Here is a 24,963-nt window from a genome sequence, read left to right on the forward strand (position 1 = left end):
GTATGGCGCTGCACTATAAAGAGTGCACTATGGATATCTTACTGTTTTGCTGGTAAAAATGTAACTGTAACCGTTCTGTATTTGATTCTTGTTTTTAGAAATTCAAGGCAGTTAGAACATTTTGAGAAGAGTGTTTTTCAGGGAATAGTTTGATGTTGAACATCTCATGCCATCTGAACACTTACTTTGCTATATAAAGTATATGAAAGCATTATCCTAAAAATTATTTGTAGATGTATTCAGGCTTCTACATGCTGCCTTTAGCCTCTTAAACCAGGGCATGTGCATCTCTCCCTGCTTTTATGATGTAAGGAACAAATGTGTCTTTTCTGCTTTTAGTTTCCTACAGCCTTTGAATTCAATGAGCAGTTCTTAATTACAATCCTGGATCACTTGTACAGCTGCCGGTTTGGTACTTTCTTGTATAACAGTGAGTCTCTTCGAGAAAAAGAGGTTAGTCATATTTAATTGTATCGCTGTCTTGACTCTAGATAATTACAGGAAGTTTTGGTTGTATTGCTTGGTTATATTCCTTGTATTACAGTGGTTTTGAACTGGTTTTATTCTTGTTACAGGATAAGTTGCATGGTAAATTCCTTGGGTTTGGTAGCTTAAAGACTGCAGTCACTAAAATATTTGTCAAGCACTGGTTGTTTTGAAATATTTCTAATAACAGTAACTTACTATGCTTCTAAGTAAATCAGAAGTATATTAACTTTAGAATGTAACCATGGCTTCTGTGATGGATTTCCTGCTTTTGTGCAAATATTTACTGTTCTTATTTCAATTTCATTTTAGAAAGTGACTGAGAAAACGTTGTCATTATGGTCTTTGATAAACAGTGAAAAAACTAAATATACCAATCCTTTTTATACTAAAGAGCTAAATCGAGCACTCTATCCAGTAGCCAGTATGCGTCATTTAGAGCTCTGGGTCAATTACTACATCAGGTGGAACCCAAGAATTCGGCAACAAGTAAGTAAATTTGCTATAACATACAAAATGCTTTTTGACTTTGGAAATAGGATTTTGTGTCATAACTGACTTGTAGAATAGTACCTGTAATCTGTTCAGGTTTTTAATCCTATATTGGTAAAGATACAGAAAACAGATCAAAATTATTGTTCAGCTTTTGGGTTTGTTTTTTTTTTTCCACTGAGCTCTTCTCAGAACACTGAATTTATTTCAGTGCTTAGTATCAAGTCATCCTCAAGCTCTTTCTATCCTCTTTCCTTGGGGACAGGGCTCAGGGAGCATTTTTTAAGGACATTTGATGCTGCTACAGGGCGAATGACAATGCTTAGAGATAGGCTTACCTATCTCTGAAGAGTTTAGGGCATTAGCATCACAAACTCAGTTGGCTGCATTTGCTTAGCCTTTCTCCTTTTTCTGAGAAAGTGTATGAAATCTAGAAATTACGATGACCTGTTCAGTCCTTTCTCTTTCAAAACAGCTGTCTGTATTGATGGCTTATGGTAAGATTATTTTTTTTAATGTAACTTTGATGACAATTTGTTACTGAAAATTATACAAGTGGATCAGGTTGGAAGCCCAGAAGAGCTTTTATCAAATTACACAGAATTCAGTTCTGTGCTTTTAATGTTTAATATATGGACACTCAATGTTTCTTACAAACTTGCTAGAGATCTCAGCAATGTAGCATGTAAAGATAGTGGAGAGAGACTTATTTGTCCTTCTTAACAAGTTCTGGAGTTTTGAGTAGAAGATAGAGGAGCAATTTCTTTGACGGAAGCAGTCTTCATGATCCAGCCCCTGGAATGAATCAGGAGATTCCAAGCAATGAACTTCCTTTCCCGCAGCTGATCTCCTGTATTATTTACAACACTTTAAAGGCTGCAAGAAAGCCAGTTTGCTATATTTTCTTACAAGTATATTGCTAGTTTTAATTTTAAAGTTCTGTTTTTAAAGCTTTTGTTGCTTGTTGTGAAAAATGAGGACATTTTACAAGACGTGAATCAAAATATGTATTTTAGAAAGTGAAAGATTATAGGGCATGCAAATTAGCTGTAAATCTACTTTAAAATGTGCTTTGCCTTTATTCAGGGAAGGTCTTTGGCAGGAGTTTCTTAGAAATACAAACCCCTGTGATAATCTATGCTGCTACTACTGCTCCCTCGTCTTCACCATTTTTACATACAAAGTGCAGCCTTTTTTTTTCCTTTCTGCACACAAAATTTGTGCTTCATCCTGACTTAAGCAGCTGAGTAGTGGACACGTGGCCTGATCTAGTTTTTCAATGACCTTTCATAGTGCTGTTACTTAGAAGCATGTTACGCATCAGATTCCAGTCTAATGAAGAGTCTGGTCTATCACTAGCAACATTATTAACCCTAATTTCTAATCAGCATCTCTAATAATTTTAGTAACTGCATTCAGTCATTGATGTAACTTCCACAGTTGCTTCAGCATTCATAGCCGTCCTCATCTGGGGTGCATAGTGAGTGGTGCATGTAAGAGTGCCAGTTCAACTGGTTTTGAATTGGTGAGGCCTTATATTTGCTCCTGAAACTGTACTGCTAATAGCTTTTAATTACAGGCAGTTAACTGTGAAACAGCAGCAACTTCTTGACAGATGTACACAGCTGAAGGTAACTTTAGGCTCTGTACCTGCCTTGGACATTTGTGATAATACTTCTTTTCCATTTGTTTCATTACTCTCTTGAAAACTAGGACAGTTGATTTTTAAACACATTCAGGTTTACTTACAAAATTCACTATAATAAAGTTTTGCATTTATTTCACTTGTTTGTTTACACAAAGTTGCAAATTTGCTGTTAAAAATTGAAGTAGATTTTATCAGTGAGGGAAGCTTTTTAATTGGAAGACATGTAGCTAAAATAGTCAATCTGGCTAAATCCTCTTTTTAGGGAAGGTAGTGAGACATGATCTCTGGAATCTAAAAGCTTTTAACAATTCAAGAAGAATACCTTGGCTGAAGATTTTTTGACACCCATCTTGCACACAGTGTTAATTAGATAATAAGAAAATAAAATCCATATGCTCCAGAAAGGGCAGGCTGATTTTATTGAGGTAGGAAGAACTGTTTTGTATAAAGATTTTCTTTGGATGAGAACAACTGGAAGGCAGAGGGCTCTTGCATTATAGAAATAAATATTTCTGCTTAGCTACAACTCACTATATATGTTGGGGACTACAAATACTGCGTAATGCCAGGAAAATACAAGTACTACAGCAGCCTAACTGTGTAGAAGTAGTTGGACTGAAGTGATGAGACTAATGCAGATCTCTTTCTAGCAGCCAAATCCCGTGGAACAGCGTTACATGGAGCTCCTTGCGTTACGTGATGATTATATAAGGAGACTTGAAGAGCTGCAGATCACAAATAATTCTAAGATCTCCAATTCATCAACCTCATCAGCATCTCCCTCACAAATGATGTCCCAAGTACAAACACATTTTTGAAGAAAATATTGGCTTCGTTCTATACTGTAATAGCAAGTGGTGCTTAACATAGATCTATAGCATAAACAGGAATATTTTAATGCCTTACATTAGACTGTCCTAACACAAGTTATTTTAGCCTGTCTTCATTTGAGGAGGACTCAAAACAAACTCTTCAATTATGTGCCTTTCAGAACCTGTGGACTGGGAACATTATTAATCAACTTCTAGTTATGGAGGACTTTAAGTCTGGTACAATTGGAATTAAACTGATATTATTGTTTTCATAAGAATGCTTTAATTTATTACATTGTAGGTCATGTTCCTGTAAGGAAATTCATGCTCAGTCTTACATGTTGTGAAAAAACACATTAATGACAATAGGAATATTCACATTGTGTAAAATTAGGTATGTGTGTATTCCTGTTAGGAATACGTTTGTGGAGTTTGAGATAAAAATAAATTCTATTGTGAGATTTCAGAGAGAAGTGTTGAAATTTTCTGGTTACCTCAGAATCCCAAATTTTCCCTTTTTGAAATAAATAAAAATATGGAAGGGATTTCACTGATACACTTCTAATGAAAAAGTTCAAATAGCTCAGTAGATATCAAAATAAAAGAAAAAAATCTATTTTTTATTCTAAATAGGTGTGTTTTTTTTAAAACAAATTACAATTGTACTAGATTCTAAGAAGTCCTGTCTTGGCTAACTGTTCAGCACTAAAGTATATTACAAATATTGTTAGCAATATTTGTTCTTTGGATTAATACCGAATAAAATGGTTCATAAAGAAGGTTTATATAATTAAAAACAGACCCACAGACACATCATTTAAGTATCCAGCAATAGCCATAGTATTAAAGCTTGTGTTTGTCTTCTAAAAGTAAGTGTGCCTGTTCAAAGGAGCTTTTATACCAAAGTAGGGGAAAAAATCAGTTACAAATACTGTTGAAAACTTGTACATTTATAGTTTACTGTTTAATTTAACTTTTTTTCAACAAATTTATTTTTAAGTATTTAAGGGACTTCAGTGTACAAGATTTGCCTATAGTGTGTGCACTTCCATTGAACCTTCCAGTGAATCCTGGCTTCAAGCCTTCATTTCAGAGGCTTCCAGTAAACCTTTAATTTGTACCTTTCAGGTATTTTTTTAATAGTTGCAAGCATTTCTTACGACAGCACAAACCTTGCTACTTGATATTTAATTAAAATTTTGCATATTCTCAGAAGTTTAATGGTATTCAGGCGATCCAGGAAATAAATACTGCAATTCCAGACTCTGTAGAGGAGACTATCTAATACTGATATTTCAAAGGAGATATTTTGATGATTGAGGCTTCTGTCATTGTAAATTATTGTATATGTGGTGAGTTTTGATCTGCACGATATAATAGGATTATATATAAATTGTTTCGTGTAAGTATATATAATATAGTTTATTAGAAATTCTGCAAGTTTATAAAGTGTAAATATTTTGCATATGAAAACTAAATTTAAAGCTATAGTTCCATAAAGTAAGTTTAGAGGACATCTGAATATTTTTAGAACAGTATTTTTTCAAAGGAATAAAAGTGTACCGCCTCTTGATTTAATTCAGTATATACACTGAATTGCACTATTATTTTCAGGGAAGCTCAGAGTATATGGCACGTGTGTGTTTTAAATAGACATGATTCATATATGACTTGGTTTTGTCCTCTAAACTTCGTTCTCCCATCAATGTTCTTCAGTATGTATTTCCAAAATAACAATGTCCCAAAATCTTGACTTAAGGTAACTCTTGGCTGGTTAAGATGCATTACATCAGATAAATGAAGAAGGATACTCGATTGTTGATGGTATAACTTACACTTTGAAAGCTATGCATACTACTCTGGTATATTTGCCTTCTACTTACTTGTGGATTATATAAAAAAAAAAAGCTATTTTTATTAGAATATTTGAAGTTTCTGTATTTGAGTTGAACATATTGGTGACATCTCTGAGCAGTGTGAAGAAGTTCAGAAAATCTAATCGTTTTTACTATGTAAACACTACGTGATAAACTATTGCATTTGGGAAAGTAATATAATGGAAAGGTTCTTTTTGCACTTAATTCATTACATATATACATGCCAATCTTCATTACTGGTTTGGTCAAATTTCAGTCTTTGAAGCTTGTTGACATGTCTCTGTGTGGGCTTGGCTTTTTTCCAAGTCAACAGATAAAATTAAACCCAGTATCTTATTTTTATATGGCAGTATTAGGGAAACACAGGGATGTGTTCAAAGTAGTCATTTTCCAGAAAGCGTCCAATTAAAGCTGCAAATGTAGGCACACAAACAGATTAGTGTGAATGGAGGACTTTTCCCCTTTCTGCCTAGGTGGGTGGCCTGGGCTGTCACCCTGGGGCGCAGGCACTGGCCTGAACAGGACATCTCCCTGTCACAGCTGCCACCGCTGCTCCACCGAACCCGGGGATGCTTCTGAAGTGGTGAGCGGGAAGGTTCCAGGCACCCGTGCGTTTTCCAGGAGGGGTAACAAAGCAGGGCTGGGGTGTGAGTGGCAGCAGCTGTAGGTGCCCGATACCCAGTACAAAATGCCCATCTCAGAACGCTCTTTTGGTTTTCTCTGTTCCTTATTCTTACTTCCGTGGGCCTGAGAAGATAACCTAGTTTTTGTGCTGGGCTTCAGTCAGTTACTTAGAAAGTTTTATCTGTTGAATTGCTGCCTTGACTTGCTTCTGCCTTTCCTCCCCCAGCATCACTGCTATGGGCATGCCCTAGGAACGGTTTGGCTACTGCTTCCTTCTCTTGCATCATAGCTCTGCCTTGCATTCAGTCCTTTGGGGTTTTTGTCCCGCAGTGAGCATTTTGTGCCCTGCTTGAGAAAGCAGGTTTTTATAACTGACCGGAGCTCCAGCGCCGGCCACCCTCCTTGGGCACGGCCGGGAGCCTGCGGGGCGGGGTGAGCGCCCGGCGGCTGCCTGCCCTGTGCCTGTCTGAAGGGAAAACGAGCTAATAAAGGCGTCGGGTGTAAACCTCCGCCTCTGACCGGCCTTTCCGTGGGACCCCGGAGGTGTCGGCGCCTTTCTGTGACTGCCGAGGCCGCCTCCGTGCCCCCGGGGCCCGCAGGCCCTGCTCGCCCCGCCGAGCCCCGCGGAGGGCGGCAGCGGCCGGGCCTTCCCCCGCCGCGTGGGGCCGCTGCCCGCCCTCGCGGCGGCGCGGAGGCCTGTGGGTAAGCCCCGCCGCCAGGTGACAGCTCTCGGCCGCCGCCGGGGCCCGAGCGGGCCGGGCTGAGGCGGCAGGGCCGGGCCGGGGGCGGGGGGCCGCGCCGCGGAGGGGCGGGAGGCCGCCATCCCGGCGGGCGCAGCGAGTCCCGCCGGCGGCCGGAAATATGGAGCGGGCGGCGGCGGCGGCCGGGCCGGCGGTGGAGGGCGGCGGTGTGAGCAGGCGAGCCGTGCGGGCGGGGGGCGCCGCGGCGGCGGGGGCAGGGTCGCGTCAGGCCAGCACGGAGACGCTGGACAGGTGAGCGGGGCGGGAGAGGGGGCTCCGCCGGTTCCCGCGCTCGGCGGGAGCGCCGCGGCCTGCCCTCCCCGCGGGGCCGGGCGGCGGGAGGGGGCGGCGGGCACCCACGGCGGCGGGAGCGGGGCCCGCCGGGCTGCAATCCGGAGCTGATTGCCGCGTAACCGCGCCGGCTGGCGACAGATTTTCCTCAGCGAGGGAACCGGCCGTCACCCAAGTTTCCTGCTTGCGGTTCGGTGCTTCTCATCGCTCGCGTCAGCGGCCCGGCGAGGGCTGGGGCTGCCGGCGGGGCACCGCGCCGCGCTCCTCGGCAGCGCCAAGCCTCTCGGCAAACTCCAGTGAGGCTGCGCTCGGAATTTAAGTCTTTATTCCCGTGGGGAGTTTGGAGGCTTTTTTGTTTTGTTTCCCTGCAAGACTGGGTGTCGCCTGCCGGGGTGTGCCTGCCCCACCGCCGCTGTGCTCTGGGGCAGCCTCGGGCCGGGCCGGGGTGCGGGAGCTGGAGGCCCGGCCCTGGCGCATCCCGCTCGCCGGCCCTGGCACAGGAATCCTTTCCTGCAGAAGTTTCCAGCTGGAGGCAGACCTCGGAGTGGAATTTACAAATCTTTAGAGGAGTAGATGCTAATGGAAGTTTCGTCCGGATGAAAAAGAAAGAAAAAAGACTGTTTAAAAATTATCAGTGCCAGGTTCTGGTCTCCCGATTCTCCCTCTTTCCTGTTAGGAGAAACCTGGCAGTTTACATAGTTCTGCTGAAGGTGGAAGTCAAACATCTGTTTTTTATCACTAAAGCTTACATTTTGTATTCCTTATTAATGCTCTTTCTTATCTTAATGTCTTATCTTTCTTCTCATCTTGTTCTGCCCTGGAAAAGTTATGATGTCCATTGTCATACAGTTTATGAATTTGCCAGTACAATTGTACCAGGCTACACTAATGTGCATAACCTCAGATGAGACAGAACGCAAAGGCGTGTAGTGCTGTGTGTCCTGCTTGTCAGCTGGTGATAAGTCACATTGGTAATATCAGCATCGTGCAGTACAGAGATACATCTCGAGATGCTGATCATAGGAGATGGGCCTCCATTCAGATGTTTTCCTCACTGCTAACTTTGTTGATATAGTGATTCCTAGTGAAGATAAGCTATAGAAAAATAAATACTTTTCTTAATTAACAAGTAAATGCTTATTTGGAAACAAACTTTGGCAAACCCTAAGGAGATACGCTAGAAATCAGAAAGATGTGAGAGAAGGAGAAATAAATGAGATTCAGAAAAGGATTACTGCAGGGTTTAGCTCATGTACCCTTTTGCAAAACTTAAGTGAAAACTTCTGCTAAGTGAATCTGGACACAAGTTCAGCACTAATTTGAGAGTTATCTTCATTGTTCGAGCAGGAATAACATAGATGTGTTTTAGTTGCAAAACGATGTTTTGTGATCTAGTACTGTGTAGAATTTTGCAAGTGGGGAGAAAGGTACTGAAACCTATCAGAAAAGTTCTGAAACAGCTTTCATTTCAGGTACAAAGTTCTTGCATACATCTTCACCTTATATCTACCTGTACTAGCAGAGTCGGTGTAAAGAGAGACCTCTAATTAAGTCATAATTTTCCATCTTATGCCATCCCACCCTTGTAATGTCCAAGTTAATGGTGCACCTGTTGGGTGCTGGGTATGTATATATAGTCATTAACGTCAATATTATGGGATGCTTACAGAATTCAAAGCTAGTTTGTGAATGCATTTTTAAAAATAATTAAGATTTTGTTCCTGTATTTAACTTCTGCATAGGCATTAAATGCGTAGAAGAGCCCAACTAAACCATCTGAAGAAATGGCAGTTATCTAAGGCATCAATTGCGCCTGCTGTGGCACCCAGGGAATAGTTCCCTCTGGCATTCCCAGTCTTTTGTCAGACACCACACGTTCTGAGGCAGACCTAGGGCACTTCAGAGTAGCTGGCAACAAACTAGTTGCTTCTCGCTCTCAATACTACATTATTTGTAACCAGCACTAGTGAAGTGGCCGTTCTCAAAACACATCAGCCGGGATTTGGTGCAAGTCTACTGTTCAGATGCTTTGCCTTTAGGGTTCTTATAAACACCCCACACTGCAGAGTTCCTTGCTGTGGCGTGGGAAGGACCATCCTGAAGATTATTTAGTGATTATTTTATGAATAGGGAAAAAATACGGCTAACTAGAAGTTACCCTTTAGAAAACATGTGTTTTCTTAATTTAATATTAATATAGAATACAAGACTAGCACAGTTTAAATTTTTAAATTCTAGCATAGAGTAATTGCAGTTTGATTACTGAATAATCAGGAAGTAATAAGGAAAGTGTAAGGCGTCTTGTTACTTGACCAAATTCATTCCATGGATGGCTTTAAGAAAAAAAATGCACTGGATAAGGAAATGAGCATTTTTGTAAGTTTCTAGGGCTGTGAGCTTTTTTTAAGCTACCAGTAGCTCTACACCTCTGATAAGATCTAGTAAATTTCTTTTCCCTAAGTTGATCAGCAAAATAGTTGCATTCTTCCACAAAACAAGCTAGTTTTTATGATGCTAGTGATCATTTATGGTCTTTTTTTCTGGATGTGCTCAGTTGCTAAGCTATTCTCAATATACATTTTGAATTACATGTAAAGAATTTGCATTGTTCTGTTTTTGTAGCCCAACTGGATCCCATGTGGAATGGTGTAAACAGCTGATAGCTGCAACCATTTCTAGTCAGATTTCAGGGTCTGTCCCATCAGAAGGTGTGTCCAGAGACTACAGGGTAAGTGACTTGATGAATGCGTTGATTTGTTTAAGGTAAAAGAGTGAATGATCGGGAAAGGCCTTGCTGCCTTGATTATCAGGTGCTAAGTACTTAAGTGATCGCTGTATGTTTTGGGACTAGAAACATCTCATTATGCGTAGAAGTCTCTTGAATCTGCTTTGTGTTTTCCTCTATATTTAGAATAGTGGCACTGAAGTCTACAGAATAAAAATTAAGAGGTGAAAGGAAAGCTAAAAGTCAATGTAGTCAATGTTTTGAATCAGATGCCAAAAGTAAGTTCTCTTTTCTTTTGATTGCTACATTAAAAAAAATTGGCAAAGTAGATTAATAGTTACAGGTTGAAATTGTTTCACGTGTTTGTCAGAGTACAGAATTGAGCTCCAGATTTCATAAAAAATAAATGCATGTGTCTTTGTTGCCATGCAAAGAACACAAGTGACTATCATTTTTCATGGGGTTCACCTGAAACAGAGAATTTAACATCAGACAAACAACAAAAATCACCTTTTTCATTCCCTCCCAGCAACATTTTTGTCACTAAGGTAATGATTGCACAGTATAATTTACTTGATAGGCTCCTTTGTGCTTTTTGCATTTATTCTTTCATGCCCATTTGCCATTTCCTATATGCAGCCAGCCAACTCAGCTATCAAGAGTGCAGCATACGCAGTTTTCCTTCTCTTACAAATTGACAGAAGTCACCTGTGTTTCAAGTCCCTTTAAGAAACCCAGGCTGCTGCTATCTAGATCTTTTTTTCTTCCTAGATATGAAACAGTTTCATGGTCTTCATGTAGAATGGCCAAATGAAGATTTTATCTTTTTAATCTAGATTGTAAAGTATTTTCTAATATGTTCTGTGATTAAAAGGTTTTTTGTCAAGAAACAGTTTATTTTAGATTCTGCGACAGCAGGTAAGATTCAGCCCAAGCCTGAAGATGAATCCACAAAATGTTTTTGACCGTAGTCTACTTAAAAATTCACCTCACAGAAAATTCCACACTATTGGCACAGTCAGCAGCTTATACTCATAAAAAAGTATAGCTCTTCCGTACTGTGGCAGCAGAATTGCAAATGCTTACCTCAGGTCAAGGCTAACATCTTTGATAAAACATTGTGGGAAACCTTGCATTACAGCTGTCGATGTTGTATTTGCCCTGTAGATCAAGGACTTCATTTTAGTAAAATCCAAGTGTAAGCTTGGTGTTCAATTTATCTCTGAGTTAGAACGCATTCCTCTGGAGTAAAGAGCACATTTTAACTCTAAATAACCGCCTTCTCTTTACCAAAGTCATCTTGAATATTATTGAACAGGCATTAGTCTTTTAAGGCCTAATTAAAATCCTACTTCATTCTCTGCTTTATAGAAATGAAAGAAAAAAGTTTAAGCCTGGTGGTATTCAGAATTTTTTGTGTATAAATTGTATTTGGCATCATTGCATTCCTGTGATTTGAAATCCCATGTTTGTGTATAACATCATGGAATTTTTAATCCTAGAATATCTTTAGTTACATTCAGGACCAGTATCTTGTGAAGTGGTGTCTATGCTTTAGGAGAGGGTTTCCTTTGCACTTAGCTTCTGCAGAATTCCATTGGTGCGATTATTTGCTTAGTCAGTACCACTAACGGGCTGAGTTTACTCATTATTACTATGGAATTCACATGTAAAAAGGTAATGCCCATTTATAACTCAGTCTTTGAGACATCTTTCCCTTTTGATGCATGCTGATCAGTTTTGTGGGTCTTCGTTACCTTTGGTTACCTCGAATTGCTGCATTTAGAGACTGTCTTACAACTACCCAGAAACTTCAGGTAGGGCTGTGTGCGTGTGTTCTTCTGGAACTGGTCAGGCAGTTCTGTTGCTTTCTGCTGGATTTACCTGGAGCTCACTGCTTTATTCTTTTTTCCATCCTTTTAATGTTTCATTCTATATGTTTGCAAAAACAGGTAAATGTATCAATTCTTGTACCTAATGGTATTAGTCATGTTACTCTCTGTAACTTACCTTACCAGAATGTAGTTTAGGGAAGGGGGGAATCAAATGGAAGCAAAGGGGCTGCAGATGAAATAAATGGTCAAAACTGGAGCTCGCTAAACCCTACAGCAACATCATCTCACTCTGAGTTTGAACTCTGCTGTGTATTGTCTTCTCTGACATACTCTCTGCCTGGAGAGTATTCTTGAATGAATATAAACAAAAATTGCTTAGGTTATAGTAGCTGAGTATAGACACCTTCAGAAATAAGTTGAGAAGAGTTGTTCTTGTTTTGCCATGTAAATCTAAAAGATATGGTGGTTACACTTCATGGGTGTTATTGCAGGCTTATTGTCTTCCACCTGGAAGGATTACCAGGCTCTTTCTTCTCTTTTCACAATAGCACATTGTAAGGATAAAAGGGTGATCAGGAATGAATGTTTCACAAGAGTTTGGCATTTGTAACTTGCTAAAATGAAGTAGTTAGATTGCTCAGACCAAAACAATTCTGCAAATGAGAGCTGCCAGATCTGCATAGTTTTGTTTTGTTCTTTCAAAATCTGGCTATAATTAAAATGTTTGGAAGTAGAGTTCTTCGGAAAATCTGATGAAGTAAGATATAATATCTTTAACAAATCAAATCATGTGTATTTTGTTGGATAACATTTTATATTTTAACTGACAGGTGTACAGGAGGCCTGTTGTTATACGGGTAAGATTACCTTTGGCTAGCAGTAAAACGGCCTCCTACCTGTTTGTCATTTGTGCTGTGTGAGATCTTGGTGTGTCAAGCGTTCTTCTTTACTTCATTAATGGTTTTTATGAACCAGTCAGACCATTTTGCTATGCAGTGCAACAGCTTCTTTGCTATAGAAATGCTTTATATACATTACAATGTTTTTGTGAGCAATAAAAGTCAGTGTGTAAGGAGCAGTATTTTTAAATTATGTTATGAATGTGCAATACTAACTTCAGTTTTATTACATTAATTTTGACAAAATGGATGCTTGCAACTGAGGCTTACATGCTTCGGACTACAGAGTACTGTATTAGCAGCTCTAACGTGTTATCTGTGCTAAAGAATATTAGTGATAAAAGCGGTACATCTTTGTCTATCCTATCTAAATAAGATACCAGTTCATGCTTGCCTTTGTACATGTTTTACCTTAATTGTTACCACCCTGTAATAGGACTGAAAGTTAGATTTGAAGTTAAGACACTAGTGCAATGACCTGCATCTTTTTAATGATAATTTTGAGACTAGGTCTTGCCCATTGTTCATTGGAGATATAAAAAGGACGTGCTTTGTTTTCTTGTCCCTCTCTCTTGGTAACATTTATGGAGTGAGAAATGATCTGGATAGTGTTCTGACATCGTTCATGAAATGTGTCTAACACTTTTATTCAGACAAAGACCTCTTGTTCAGCCTCAAACCAAGAGATGAAGTCTGAATGATTTCTTTTTCTCATCTGTTGTTTACGTATTTGAAAATGATGTGTTTATTCCAATCATACAAATCCACAACTTGATGATTTATTTTTTTTTTTTATAGATAGCTCTTGAAATAATTGGTCAGGGTTGAGTAACAAAAATTGATTGTTTTCATTTGTTTTTTCATAGTTCTGTGTAAAGTCTTTGATCTTTGAATGATCTGCTGTGCCTCTCTCTCCTGTGTTTATTTAAAATCTTTTGGTGTATTTGCTGGTTGTCCTTCTGGTTTTCTTCCCAGAGATCACAATATCTACTTTGCTTTAGTTTCAGAAACAACGTTTTTATGGTCTGAAATTTAAGTAATTTCTATTTAGAATTTCACCAATACGTAAATGTTAGGAGTCCTTTATAATTTTAAAGGGTTTTTTGAAATGAATTATAACTTTTTAAACTCTTGTAGAGTTCAAATTATATCTAAGTCCTTCTTCAAAGTTTTTTTGAGAGATCTGTAGAAATGTTGTAAAAAGGAAAACTGACTTTAGCAAACATTTGTAAATTTAGACTGAGGCTGGTTTAACAGTCTATCAAGTGAGAAGTTCGATGTGTGAATGGGGAATAATAGACTGCCATGAACACAACTTCTCTGCCGTTAATAAAGAAAGAAGATGGGAGAACACTTTTGGCTAGACGTATTAAAACAGTTACTTCGTATGACCTATGGCAATTGTACTTCTCTCTGGAGTGCATAGGAACCTTATGTTTATTAAAGAGATTTAATTAATATTCAGGATTTGCTGTCAATATTATGCAGAAATAAATTAACATAGAGATGTGAATTGTTTGCATATTTTGCTGTGAGGAGTCATTTTAGGTTCTGTAGTTACTGGCTCGGTTTCCAGCAACAATTGTTGAAAAGGAAGTTGCTGGGAAAATGTGTGAAACCATAGAACTGAAAAGTTCAATTAAAAAGTTTTACACAGTAAAGCATTTTTTAGGTTGTCTAGATACTTCTATTTTATGTCGACCTATTTTTTCTGTGGAAGATTGCATGAGTTGTCCCCTAATGCTGCCATTGCAAGCTGTACTCAATTTCTTCTATTGATAAGCATGTGGCATACTTCAAATTCATTTTTCTTCACTATAAGGTTGTTTGTCTTAGAAGACAGTACATACTTTTATGTTCTTATCTACCAGCACTTACTCTTTTGTGAAAAAGGGAGTAAATTTTTCATTTTGTGTTGTACCAAATAACAATAAAAGGATAGTGCTAATCCTTGGATAGCTTGGATTCCTTTCTGTGGAATGTAGTTTGTACCAGAAATGGAAGATTTTGTATAGCTAAACTGAAGTTAAAGTATGTGCTGTCTTTTTAAGGAAAGAAATAAAAAGGGAAACGAAAAAGAAAAGGTTCTGTCCTTTCACCTCTTGTCTGCATGTTTTTTCCTGTTACTTCTCTCTTGCCCTACTGCTGCCTCATGCAATGCAGGAGATTCAGGATGGACACAATGGCTATCATTCTGAAGCAGAACCTGATCAGGTGGCAAGTTTTTACTCATCTTTTATTCTTTAACTGTGTAGCAAGGTACTACATATTAGTACTTGTACAGTACATACAAATCTTACATTCCTCAGGCAAGAGAATCCACAGAAGGTATTTCATGTGTTAACTGGTTATTTGCTAGGTAGGGGTTTTGTGTACGGTCATGTAGTCTAAAAGGTAATACTGCATGTAAGCAGAACACATTGTCGTCCTAAGTTTGTAAGTATTGGCTAATTCTCTACACATCATCTTCTGTGATGGGGTGCTAAATATAAAATTCTTCTAGTTTCCAAGAAAACATAAAGCCACAGATCAGTTTAAATATCTCTAGAATTTATTAATGAGGGCTTAGAGTAGTTTGTTTGGAGGCGGGCAGATCCTACCAATTATTTGTATGTGGATCAGAGTTGTCATACAAGGGAAGAGTTATTTGTTTACTGTAACATAGCCCATAATATTTATTCTCACTTCAGGATGTAAAAAATTGAAACCTTAATATCTTATCATTTCGACCTGAGAGAGATCACTTTCTCACATGGTCCTTAAAATCCCACAGACCCTTTTATTCTTAATTAAAATCTTAGTACATTGTAGATCTTAGCTGCCAGTGAAGGACCCAAAGGATCAATCTTGTATCATTCAGGAATCAAGCCAGTTACCTCAATGAAAATTCATGGAACTAGCCCTTATTTTAAAATTGCTAATTGTTCTTCTGTATTTCATTATTACTTCATTCTCAATCTGACCTTCTGGATCCAAAATTCCTATAATGGACCTCTTCCATATCCTGTGGCACTCTCAGGAGGGTATTGATTGAAACAGAGCATCGTGGGGTGCTTCTGACTTCTTGCTATCAAAAATACAAAGTTAAAATGTTAAAACTTCTGCCATATAATTCTCTCAGGTGAAAATACTCAAATATTAAATAAACAACATTAAGAATATAAAAAAAATAATATGAGCTTTGAAGTGTTCTCAAGTATATAAAATACCAAAAATAATACCTGCATTTAGCAAAAGACTAACAAATTGTTAATTGCAAATCTGGGCTGATCTTACTCATATTTTTGTATGCTATGTGTAGCTAGCATGTGAAACTAATTGTTGCATAAATGCTTTGTTACTAACATGTTACTAACATGTTACTAACACGTACGTCTGTGTAATATTTATAATACCAAATTTTATGTTGTTTTTTTTGTTTTTACCATGGTACTGTTTAATACAGTTGTGCCTTGTAAAAAAAGATACACTTCTTGTGTTCGAGTTATCTGGTAGTAAAAGCACTTTGCATCAAAATGTATCGATGTGGTACAGATGGAAAGTGAGATTTACTCATGGGTTTGGATTTCTGCCAGGCACTGCGGGATGGAAACAAACTAGCCCAGATGGAAGAGGCTCCACTTCTTCCTGGAGAATCAATCAAAGTTATTGGTAAGCATACTATTGAGTACTACACTGAATACTATTAAAGCACTTGTTTATTTATTTAAAAACAGAATATTATTTCCTTTTGACTTTTGTTGTTTTTATGTAATGCCAGTTTAGATTAGCTGATCTCATGTGGATTTCTTTTCTTTGTCTTGTAAATCCAAATGTAGGAAAGAGAAATCATTTCCAGAGGATGACTTGCTTCATATAGATAAATACATTTTTCAAGAGCTAATATATTCCACATAAATGTACTGTTGTATTTTTGCTTGGGCATGCCAAGGATACTTCATAGATTCAAAAGCTTCAAAATTGTAGTAGCAAAGAAGATTAAGAACTGGAAACTAAGTTTTCCATAACTTCATGAGATTTATTTCGCTTTGGCCTGTGACAGCAAGTGCTGCATTAGCAGCACAGTACTTGGCTAGAAAATACTAGCTCTTTCAAATAAAAGTGAAAATGAAGATAGGGGCATATAGCTGAATTACTTGGAGGTCAGTTGCATATACATCAGTGATTCTCCCATTTGGGTGCTCTTCTGTGAGCTGAGTGTGGGTGCTTTACGCCGCAGGGCAGGGAGCAGAGCTGCCTGCAGCTAAATACCAGCAGGATGCTTTGTTACCTGCCTGCCCTTACTGCAGCCCATGCTAGCTGAGCTCAGCCACAGTTGCTCAGTAGTTGCTGAGCAGCAGTGGGACTGAGGAGTTTGATTGTTTTCATTGTTGAGATAAAGACAGCTCTTTCAGTTCTGACAGCAGTAGGCTTTCCTGTCGAGGTCACACAGCAAAATCTTACAAAACTGCATAAATCTTGCAATTTTTAAATGGAAATAGATTTTTATGGAACAAATGTCTATAATAGTAAAACAAAGCTTTAATTGGTCTGTTTTCCAGCTAAAGATGTTATGTATATCTGTCCATTTATGGGAGCAGTCAGTGGTACACTAACTGTGACGGACTTCAGAATGTATATCAAAAGTGTTGAAAGGGTAAGACTTCGCTATCTATCTGCATATTGTTTCAGGTGGGAATGTTGCTGAAGTAGATTTCAGAAAGTGAGTTTTGGTGTAAGTGAAGTATGTTTCACAGCAGTCTGTTAAACAGGAATTGTACTTGACTCTTATGAAACGTACATGAATAATACTACTTTGTGTTCCTCCTAATGTAACAAAATTCATTTGTTTTATATACAAATTTCAGGATCCACCTTTTGTTATTGATGTTCCCCTTGGAGTCATAAGTAGAGTTGAAAAAATTGGAGTACAGAGCCATGGAGACAACTCCTGTGGTTTAGAAATAGTTTGCAAGGTATGGCATGGTAGAAATTTACTCATATTGAAGTATTTTCATTTCGTTTTTCTGTAAGGGGAATCTGCATGCACATGTGCTGTTTTTCTGTCTGATCAGTTCCCTGTATTTGAACACTACTTCTTCTACATAATATATTTCAATTCCTCTTATGATACTTGTAGCCTTAAACACTTCTGCCTTTTGTCTCAGGAGTGAATTCAAAGGAAGAGTGGCTATTTTTATATCTAGCAACTCTGATGATGATCCTAGTCATATAATGCTAACACTTACAGAACTCTGTTCTAACATGGGTTAGGTGGTATCAGTGACTAAGTGCTACATATATGCCTTCAATCAAATGTCTTATAACTGCTTTTTATTTATTTATCACAGAGTAAAATAGTGTAACATATTTTTGACAGGATATGAGAAATTTGCGGCTGGCCTATAAACAGGAAGAGCAGAACAGACTGGAGATTTTTGAAAACCTTGTAACACGTGCATTTCCTGTTTCTAATGATCTGGTAAGTCTTAAGATGTAGAGAAGGCTGTCACTGGCTCTCCTTCTTTTTTGGAAAGTGTAGGTGGGGAAATACAAGGGCTGTATAACAAACATTGAAATATTGATTCATAAAATCTGTTACAGAGCAGGCAAGATACTCTGACCCTGTTTCCTTTTTGCATTAATTTGTAGAACATTACGCTATCGCCTGCTATTGGTGAGGGTAGTTAATTTGTACATAACCTTGAGATCTAGATTTGCCTAACACGACTGATTAAAAATGTGTATCTATTGACTCTTATTTTCTGCATTAGGTAATTCAGTCTAGAATTTTTGTCTAAACAACAAATAGGTACAATTAGTCTTATTATTACTTAGTTGCAGAATGCTATTTCATTTGCATGTGTGGGTAAGGAACTGGTTGGGAGGTAGGAGAAAAATTTCCTTATCCTGGCTTTGCCATTGATGCATTGTATGATCACAGCCAATTAACTTCAGCTCGCTCTGAGCATTTCCTATCTTGATTTTGTTAATTCCATAGCATGTACTTGAAGGAGGAAACCGTCTTTCATTTTCTTCCTAGCAGTGTTGGTCAGTCTTGACTGAAGGTTTTATGTCTGCTGTTAGAGTTTTAGAAGTGTTACATTTGAAATATTAGAAGGTTTGCTGTTTTGGAGCTTATTGTGCGTACAACCCATCACAGTAATTTATGCCTTTGCTTTGTTGCCTTTAGCCTCTTTTTGCATTCAGCTATAAAGAAAAATTTGCTGTTAATGGCTGGAAAGTGTATGATCCAATGGCAGAATATAAGAGGCAGGTAAGTTATAGAAGTATACTTGGTACATTATTTTTTTCTCCATCTTCCCCAAAGCCATTTAAACAGGAGAAAAATATTAAAACTCAAGATTTTCAGCTCTAGCTACGTACAGAGACTGTCTAGATCTCATGTTTAGATAACAAAATGCAAGTGGCCTGATTTTGAGAGTGTTGACTACTTACTAAAATTGTTGGAGATTGCAGGTGCTGAGTACTGGTCTACCTTAACATTCATTCTTAAATCCACATTTTTGCCAAGTGCTGTTTCTAGAAAATACAAGCTTTATAAAAATTTTGTTTTGAATAAGCAGCATTAAACAGAAGGGTAACCATAGTTTGTCATAAATCTACAGTTTCCTAGTTGCAAAAATATTTTTATTTCACTGTATGATCACTTTTTACCTATGTAGCCTATTCAAATGGTTATTTTGCATATCATTTTTAAAGATAATAAACAGGAACGATTTCCAGTATTTTGACTATGGTTCCATATGAAGACCTAAAGTTTATAGCTTATTTAAAAGAAAAATGTGGGCGTACTTTTTTTTTTAAAAGTACATAGCATATAAAATTTTCATTGCCCCAGACTCAGATGTGTAAAGGTCTGACCTGAAAAATACAAAAATGTTTTGCTTTCGTACAGGGCTTGCCCAATGAGAGTTGGAAAATATCCAAAATTAACAGCACCTATGAGCTTTGTGATACATACCCTGCTATTCTTGTTGTGCCAACCAGTGTAAAGGATGATGACCTCTCAAAAGTGGCAGCATTTAGAGCAAAAGGCAGAGTTCCAGTAAGTGAAACTTTTACAAGTAGATATAAGTGCCCTAAAAAATTTGTAGCTTATTAAGAAATTAGCACAGTTCTTTTAGGCTTCTTTTTTTCAGTAAGTGGGCCAGCTTCCTTCCTGAAAGGGGTGGGAGGGGTGGTGGTGTCGTGTGGGGGGAAGGGGAAGGCAAAGAAAGAAGAATTAGGCTTGATGTGTTTAGAACTGAAGAGAGCAACTTAAATGTAAGTCTTAATTACTTGGTTATTTTGCCATGTAATTAATTTTTGTTTGGAGTTAACACTTGCAAGCCACAATGATATTTGATGCTAATTCACATATTAGCTTGCGTTCTGATTCTGATTTGGTGTGGAATGTGTTACAGCCATAGCAGTTTTCTTGAGAATAGACAAGTTTTGCAGGTAGCATAAGAACCCCCCCTTTAAGCATGTTAGGTGGTGACAGTTTCCATGCTCTAGATCTGCTTAGCAAAGTAGTTTAGAGTTCTGTGGACTTCCACATGAAAGCAGTTTTTCTTCCTCCACTTTTTTTCCTAATTAGTAAGATGCAGCAGCAGGCTTAATTTTTCTTAGAAATAAAAGCCAAGATGTTTAAAGTCACTTAATATTTCAAGCGTAGATTTGGGATGACCAGTGCTAGTGTGCTGTCAGTATGGTTTTGCATCAGCTTGTCCTTAAATTTGCATTTGTTGATTTGCCAGGAAATATCATGTAGGCAATGCGGTTGTCTAATTGTACCCTGAACTGTTGCTTTTATAGTGGTATGGTAAGCTAAAATAATTTTATTTTATTCCAGGTGTTATCCTGGATTCATCCTGAGAGCCAAGCAACAATAACACGATGCAGTCAGCCATCGGTAGGCCCAAATGATAAGCGCTGCAAAGAAGATGAAAAATATTTGCAGACAATAATGGATGCCAATGCTCAGTCACATAAACTTATCATCTTTGATGCCAGACAGAATAGTGTTGCAGATACAAACAAGGTAGGTTGGTATCATAACTAGCTTTGGTAGTTCTAGCTTTATTACGATTACATTACAATTACAAATTGAGTAAGAGATCAAGATGAGGGGAACTTGATGTTGAAAAGAGAGAAAATAGGGTCTCTAAAGAGGTCATGGGAACGAAAGCAAGTTGCTTGTAGCGTTTTGGAAAGGCTGGCAGGAACTGAGGGCAGCATGAAGACATAGCTGAGAAATGAGATGCAGTAAAGCCCACAGAAGACCAAAGGTTTCGGTAGTAAAAAGGAGAAGGTATGTGGATGTATTATCAAATGTAGCCTATTACAATTAGAATTTCTTTCACCTAAAAAAAGATACCCTAGTGCTTCTTAGAAAAACAAAAGCCAAAAATATTATTTTATTACTGCCAAAATAATCCTTTCTCTCAGAAAATTCTGTAACCTGACCAAAACAATGCTCAACCTTATACTGAAGCCCTATACATTGTTCTTTTCTTTGTCTGTTTTTACTTTTTGAATGACAGGCAAAAGGTGGAGGATATGAAAGTGAAAGTGCCTACCCAAATGCAGAGCTGGTCTTTCTGGAAATTCATAATATACATGTAATGAGAGAATCCCTGCGTAAACTTAAAGAAATAGTTTATCCTACTATTGATGAGACTCGGTGGTTATCAAATGTGGATTCCACACATTGGCTGGAATATATAAGGGTAAAATACTTTTGATATGAAAAATCAATTGTTTTTCTGAACCATGTTTTTAACTTGCATTTCTGAAAATATTACTAAAATAATGTCTAGATTTAAGCATGTTGCTTTGATCAGGATAATCGTGTAAGAAAGCTTAATTTTTAAACGGTTGCTCAGAACACAGCACTTTAAGCATTCCATAACAACTTGTATTTCCAGATTTATGTATTGGTAGGTAACGAGTTAATTCCTGATAGCACAGTATTATATTTGGTGTTGGACAGTGTTTTATTTTCTTGAGGGGTAATGTTTGTGAGCAGTCCAGGGTTATCCCTGCTTTTTTGGAAGAATGCCCTGGGAACTTCAGATTTTATTTGAACAGCTGCCAAAAGGACTTGACTATAAATTCTGCAGTCCTTCTCATCCTTCTCTCCTTCAATGCAATGTTAGTTTTCCTGTGTCGGGCACCTACATTTTCATGGGCTGTTTATAGCCAGTGCTCTACTGGGCTATAATCTGCTCTATTATTTAACATAATATTAAAATAAATCACAAGTTTACAGTCTGTTTCACTAACCTCTGAAATGCTTTTAGAATAGATTATTTCATTACCGCATTCGCTCCCCTGTTTATGATGAATATGGATGGAGTGGAATTTGTTTTATTAGCAACTGGCTTAAATGTCACTCATGCAAAACATGTTTGGGATTGTTCATTAGTTTTACTCTGCTATTAACTAGTGCTTGCTAACTGCTGCAGGAGAACCAGTAGAGGGAGCAAACACTAAATTAAGAATTAAACAAATTTAACAATCTTTTGGGAACAGTTTAATTTGCTTGTTCTCTTGAAGTTAGGCTACTTCAGACAGCTTTGGGAATCTGAGTGTCTGAAAACCTTTTCTTAATCAACCTGACCATGAATACAATAGTCTGTTTTTTAAAGTGGAGTTGTTTGGACCAGTGGTCACCTTTTCTTGACGTTGAATTCATTGGGGTTCCTGGGATTAGGTGGTGTCAAAAGTGAACCTTGATACCACTGTTGGCCATATGACACTGGCATAACGATTTGCAATTTCATTGAAAGTTGACACATGTGTAACATTCTTAATGAATCTGTCCCTTACATGATACTTCATGTTAATGGTAGGGACAGCATGGACGGCAGCCTGATTTCTTAAAAGCTGCCACTACTGTGTTAGCAGTGTTGATAATATCTCCCTGTGCCTTCATACGAGAATTGCTTACCTTCCTTGCCTATTTGATTTGGCTTGTAATAGCAATTAACAAATCTGCAGCTTTACTCTTAATGCATCTTCTGTTTTCCGGACTCAGACCAGTGTGATGGTGTTACAGTTTAATGCAGCGCATTGCTGGAAATTCACCTTCCTAGCACTGGGTACCCATAGCGGATGGTCCAGGAGTGTCTGGGGAGGCACCAGGAACATTCTGTGTGTGTCAAGACAGTAGTAACAACAGGAGTGGAGTCACTTGGTGCTTTTTGCACACCCAGGATGTTTCCTCATGCCCTCCAGGGTTTTTTCTGTCTTTCAGGGTAGAACTTTTGTGATTAATTATTTTTAAACCAATTCTCCTTTTCTAAACCAATCCAAAGCCAGTTAGTTATTCATTAGGAGCCTCAACTGAAATACTGTGATGGTTGCTCAGTTTTGAAACATCTATAAAGAATAATATTGTGTGGAGGAAGCTCTTTGCTAAAGGCTTTAGTCCAAAGTAGAATAAAATGCTTCACCTTACTCCACAGATATTTACTGAATTAATAGTAACTGTTGTTTTCTGTCTCCCATTCTCTGCTTATTGCCTGTATCTGTTCTGTCCTTTTATTTTCAGCTGTACTTCTTCAGAGGCATCTGTGTTCTCTTTAGGACAATTCAGGGCAAGCTATCACATACCTGTACATTATATAGATCAGTTTTCTGCTTTTACTGAAGACCAAACTGTTTTAGTATTTGCACTTTTTTTAGTGCAGTAGAGCTTTTGTAACTGAAGTAATTGGCAATTCACTAATTCAGACTGCAAGCTCTATTCTCCCATATAAGCTTTTGTTTCCTGATATTTCCATCCTGGCATCCGTCAGTTTTGCTATAAAAGATATGATCAATGAAAGATACAACCAATGAAAGTTGCCTCTAAAGCGTGGTTCTTGAAATAGCTTTGAAGACTGGTCTTGAGCACAGCTTCTCCAGTAGACGCTGGCTCTCCTGCTTCCCAGAAGATGTTTTTTCTTGCTAGGGAAGGAAGAAATGCCAATATTATGCAAGTTTCCATTTTGATGTTGGAATGCAGAATAGGAATTTCTCCTGTGGTCCTGTTCTAGTGGTTGGGTGTTTTCTACGTATTTTTCAGTGCCATGATAGGTCATGTTACACAGACAGATCTTCAAAGGAGAGAGATTATTCAGTTTTTTTTTAAACTTCAGAGTGGCTTAAGACAACAAGAGAGGTGGTGGGTTTGTTGGTTTGGGGTTTTTTTTGGGGGGGCAGGGGGAGGGGCGGGCATGGACAGGGAGACGAATAGCAAGTTCACACAGGTGATTTCAGTCCTGTGCCATCTCTATCCTATGCTCTCCGGCGTGTTTCTGAATGCACACTATTAATGGTCTGCTCACGGGCTGAATACAGTGTTTGCTTCATGCACCACCAAGTCTGCACAAGCTGCCAGCCAGGGGTTTCTGGGTTTGTTTGACTTGTATTTTGATTTAGATTATCTGGATGGTTCGTCCCTTTCTCTAAGCTTGGTAGTTGAGAACTGAAAGCTGAGGAAGATTGAGTGATTGATTACTGTGAAAATGAACTTTGAAAACAGTGAAACTTCAGCCTTTGGAATAGGTTATGGTATTTGTATCTTTTCACTGTGATACAGAATTTCAGATTTAATTTAGAGAAGGAATTCCCAGTTTCTTTTGCTATATGCTACAACAATGGAGAGCTCGTAACAAGTCTTTCCTGGACAACAGAGTGCACATAGTTTTTGTACCTCTAGGAGTATGCAAACTATCATTTGGAAATCCCTAATTTAAAACAATGTAATCTAGATGATTATGTATTAATCTGAAAATTTATAATATATTAACCTTAAGAGTTAATTATAACTTTTTTTGGTTAGTGTTTGGTCAGTATTTAACATGCCCATTTATTTAATTTTGGTTTTTTTTTTATTTAAGATGCTTCTTGCTGGAGCAGTAAGGATTGCAGATAAAATTGAATCTGGTAAAACATCTGTAGTGGTTCATTGCAGTGATGGTTGGGATCGAACGGCACAGCTTACTGCGCTAGCTATGCTTATGCTGGACAGCTATTACAGAACTATCAAGGGGTTTGAAGTTCTTATAGAGAAAGAATGGATAAGTTTTGGACACCGATTTGCAATGGTAAGCTGAAAGATTTAGTGTACGCTTTGTCACCTTCAAGGCTTTTGTTTCAAATTGCATGTTTTCTCACAGTACTCTGCTACACTTTAGTTACTGTCTCTGGTGTCCTTCTTTTAATGGTGTGAGTGTGTCAGAGAATTGTGACCTGTTCATTTTTAACAGGAAATCCATGTGTAAAGTATAATATAAATTAAATAAGAATGAAGTGGCTTGAACATAATGGTTTAAAAAATCACGTGGCTTTTTTATGAGGAAGAGGGATTGTAACACATTGCTTCATTTTTAATAATCTTGTGAATGGAGAAACAAGGAAAACAATTAAGGTGTCTAGAAGGTAAAATTGCTGGACCCATTACTCTGATTTAAGGTTGAATTGTTTATTTAACACATGGGCTAGTGGGGAATTAGGACATAAATTATTATGACATTTTGTGGGCTGTGACTCTAAGATGGT

The 24,963-nt window shown here is 38.1% G+C and overlaps 2 protein-coding genes across 6 annotated transcripts in view; both read left to right on the plus strand.

The window, feature by feature from the left end:
* MTM1 (myotubularin 1) overlaps positions 1 to 4,082 on the plus strand; it is a 47,335-nt gene extending 43,253 nt beyond the window's left edge. For 2 of the 3 annotated variants that reach the window (XM_080365728.1, XM_080365730.1), the window contains 3 exons: positions 340 to 453; positions 799 to 975; positions 3,277 to 4,082. In XM_080365728.1, the coding sequence (XP_080221854.1) occupies positions 340 to 453; positions 799 to 975; positions 3,277 to 3,444 (459 nt within the window). In that variant the 3' untranslated portion in view covers positions 3,445 to 4,082. The remainder of the gene's footprint in view (positions 1 to 339; positions 454 to 798; positions 976 to 3,276) is intronic. The other variant, XM_080365729.1, reaches the window with a different exon arrangement.
* Positions 4,083 to 6,620: 2,538 nt separating this feature from the next.
* Positions 6,621 to 24,963, plus strand: part of MTMR1 (myotubularin related protein 1) — a 38,810-nt gene continuing 20,467 nt past the window's right edge. The window contains exons 1-12 of one of the 3 annotated variants that reach the window (XM_080365726.1): positions 6,621 to 6,931; positions 9,593 to 9,698; positions 12,361 to 12,387; positions 16,005 to 16,080; positions 16,971 to 17,065; positions 17,277 to 17,384; positions 17,789 to 17,890; positions 18,602 to 18,685; positions 19,328 to 19,477; positions 20,267 to 20,455; positions 20,958 to 21,143; positions 24,303 to 24,509. In XM_080365726.1, coding sequence (XP_080221852.1) covers positions 6,801 to 6,931; positions 9,593 to 9,698; positions 12,361 to 12,387; positions 16,005 to 16,080; positions 16,971 to 17,065; positions 17,277 to 17,384; positions 17,789 to 17,890; positions 18,602 to 18,685; positions 19,328 to 19,477; positions 20,267 to 20,455; positions 20,958 to 21,143; positions 24,303 to 24,509 — 1,461 coding nt within the window. In that variant the 5' untranslated portion in view covers positions 6,621 to 6,800. Of the gene's footprint in view, positions 6,932 to 9,592; positions 9,699 to 12,360; positions 12,388 to 14,592; positions 14,644 to 16,004; positions 16,081 to 16,970; positions 17,066 to 17,276; positions 17,385 to 17,788; positions 17,891 to 18,601; positions 18,686 to 19,327; positions 19,478 to 20,266; positions 20,456 to 20,957; positions 21,144 to 24,302; positions 24,510 to 24,963 lie in introns of all 3 variants that reach the window. The other 2 variants (XM_080365725.1, XM_080365727.1) reach the window with 2 other exon arrangements.

This window comes from Falco punctatus, assembly GCF_963210335.1.
Source record: "Falco punctatus genome assembly, chromosome: 15".
NCBI lineage: Eukaryota > Metazoa > Chordata > Aves > Falconiformes > Falconidae > Falco > Falco punctatus.